This window comes from Penaeus monodon, chromosome 8 (assembly GCF_015228065.2).
Source record: "Penaeus monodon isolate SGIC_2016 chromosome 8, NSTDA_Pmon_1, whole genome shotgun sequence".
NCBI classification, from domain to species: domain Eukaryota; kingdom Metazoa; phylum Arthropoda; class Malacostraca; order Decapoda; family Penaeidae; genus Penaeus; species Penaeus monodon.
This window is the reverse complement of record NC_051393.1, coordinates 8,148,657-8,151,256: the sequence shown is the minus strand read 5'-3', so window position 1 is coordinate 8,151,256 and position 2,600 is coordinate 8,148,657. Positions and strand designations below refer to the sequence as shown.

At 35.7% G+C, this 2,600-nt stretch overlaps 1 protein-coding gene across 1 annotated transcript in view; it reads right to left on the bottom strand.

Annotated features, from left to right (window-relative positions):
• The window catches only part of LOC119576107 (solute carrier family 46 member 3-like), a 7,609-nt gene extending 5,629 nt beyond the window's left edge, over positions 1-1,980 (bottom strand). Inside the window, exons 1-2 of the mRNA XM_037923657.1 lie at positions 1,854-1,980; positions 550-993 (exon numbers count right to left, since the gene is read on the bottom strand). Coding sequence (XP_037779585.1) covers positions 550-795 — 246 coding nt within the window. The 5' untranslated portion in view covers positions 796-993; positions 1,854-1,980. The remainder of the gene's footprint in view (positions 1-549; positions 994-1,853) is intronic.
• Positions 1,981-2,600: the final 620 nt, after the last annotated feature.

Here is a 2,600-nt window from a genome sequence, read left to right as displayed (position 1 = left end):
AAAAAGGAAAAGAAAAATATCCCCAAAAACTCAAGGATGGGGAAAATCAAGCAAGATTATACAGACTAATAACTGACTCCTTGTTGGCTGAGGACTTGTGGAGCCACCAATGTGTAGGTATATTTCACATAACAGTACTATAGTGGACATCACATTTTCCAAGCATTGAGTTAATATGTTCTATTTTCTTATTTTATTTCATCAAAGTCTACCACATACTTTTAGACTTTCTGTTCTTAATCTACTCTTGTTAAATTCTGTGTCATAATGATAAAAACAAGTGTCATGAAAATTCACCAGCAGAGAAATAATTTGCAAAGAATATAGATATCTAAGGACTGCACACTTCTCCCATCTTATGGTGCTAAATTAGTCATACAAAAAATATATTTCTGTTTCCCATTTTTTTTTTTATTAACTTGAAGATGAATGTTCAGGGATTCATCTGATGAAAAAAATCTGAGTCTTTGCTTTACCTTACACTGGCTGAACAATAAAAAAATACAAAAATCTCAGGTGTTCCCTACACAAATTAATTGATTCACCTACCTTATCTAACAAGAGATTTGTAGAAATAGAAGACTGGATAGTCCAGGAGAGCAAATACAAGAAGAGAATTGGCTCTATTGTGATATTCTTCAGCTGTTGTACTGCTTTCAGGAAGCGCTTGCAGCCCTTGACTTCTTCCTCAGGTTCGCCATATTCCGTAGAGTTGTTGGCAACAAAGGAGTGCAGTTGTTGGTCCAAGTCAGACACCTCCTGAATAAGATGCTCTCTGTCCTCTCCCCTTGCCATGATGAATGTGACTCTGGACTTTGCAGCGTTCTATGTATTCAAGATATTTACAATTTACACTGTACACTGAATTTCCTTGGAAAGGTCGTAAACACTGCATAGAAGAGTTATACTACAAAAGTTATCTAGTCATATATGGTTTCGCTGTTATCATAGCACTTTATATAATTTCATCCTGTTTGTACCTCTTCTCTAACCCTGCAAGATAAAACAAAGGCACTTTGTAAACACAAAAAATTTCAACTCAAAAACTCTTGGCAAATAATTTCAGAAAATTCTAAATATATCAGAAACCTCTGATCACAAATCTATAACTTGTCTCAAAACCAAACTTACTAAATTTTCAAAATATAATGATCTATGATAATTAATTTTTAAGGAATCCTCTAACAAACAATTACTATGTAATCTAGTAAAAAAGTCACTGTTACCTTAAGTGTAACCCATTATATGAGCAGAAATATAATTATGAAGGTTATATACATGGGTATTTCAATGTATAGTTATACAATATTATCAAAAGTAGGATGTAAATAACTTGGTTTCTTCAGATAAATATAAATCTACAAATAATTTACCTGAATGCATAGAGACTGGTGCCAAGTGTAAAAATTGAAATCTCCATGATATCTACATCTATAACTCTCCAGAAAGGGTGTTAAAAGTGCAGAACATTCTACAAACGGAGTTTTATAATACTTTTAAGTGAGTAGTAGAGGCTGGCTCCCTTATAAAACAGTGTCATATCCCTTGAACAGGATATATTGGTTATAGGATTACCAGAAGCCAAGGTCATGCTGATAATGAATTTCGGTTCAAGATGTAGCATATATAGTTCTACTAAAAATATCCAAGTTATGCAACATGACAGTATTTACAAGTTATTTCATAATGCCACTCAACATGGTCCAGAACTATCCTCACCATTATCTTTTGGTCACAGCCCTTAACAGCACTCTACAAGGACATGTAAATATACTTCTGCATGCATCTTGAACACCAACTACTACAAACAACAGATCACTACTCACAAAATCTACGCATACACTAATCCATACCTCTCAATTTCTTAATCAAGGCTGCTAGTCGTTCATTCTACACGAACTGTAAACCGACCCCTTGTTGCTAAGAGTTGCACACCCTCCATACCGTGCAACATCGCTGCTTCTCCCAAATGCTTTGTCGTTAGTTGGTAACATGTCATAAGGCCTCATTGGTTGCCACCCAACTCTTTATAGCATATTATTTTCGCATTCTCTCAAAAGAAACACCATAGTTATATATAGTTATTGTATTGGTTGAAAGATTTACAAAGTAATGGAGGAGACAAACTCAAGATGGAAATAATTTTAGCTTTCACTGAAATAATAAAATAATGTGGTACTTTGTAACTTTACGAAGAGGAAACCGCGTGCGTATGTTTGTTTACGCTGAATCAGCTGACTCGCAAAAATGAAACCATAGCGGATGTACACTATCATCATTCATTTATTTCTAAACTCGTTCGTGATTCTTGGAATTCGGATTTGTATGCAAGTTTGTATCATATCCTCTGATTATTATAATTGTGGACATTATTAATTCAGGGATATTTTTTTGTCTTACGTTTTACATATAAACACACACGCGCACGCACGAACGCGCGCGCGCGCGCGCGCGTACACACACACACACACACACACACACACACACACACACACACACACACCACACACACACACACACACACACACACACACACACACACACACACACACACACACACACACACACACATGCACACGTGCGCGCATGTACATTCTCTC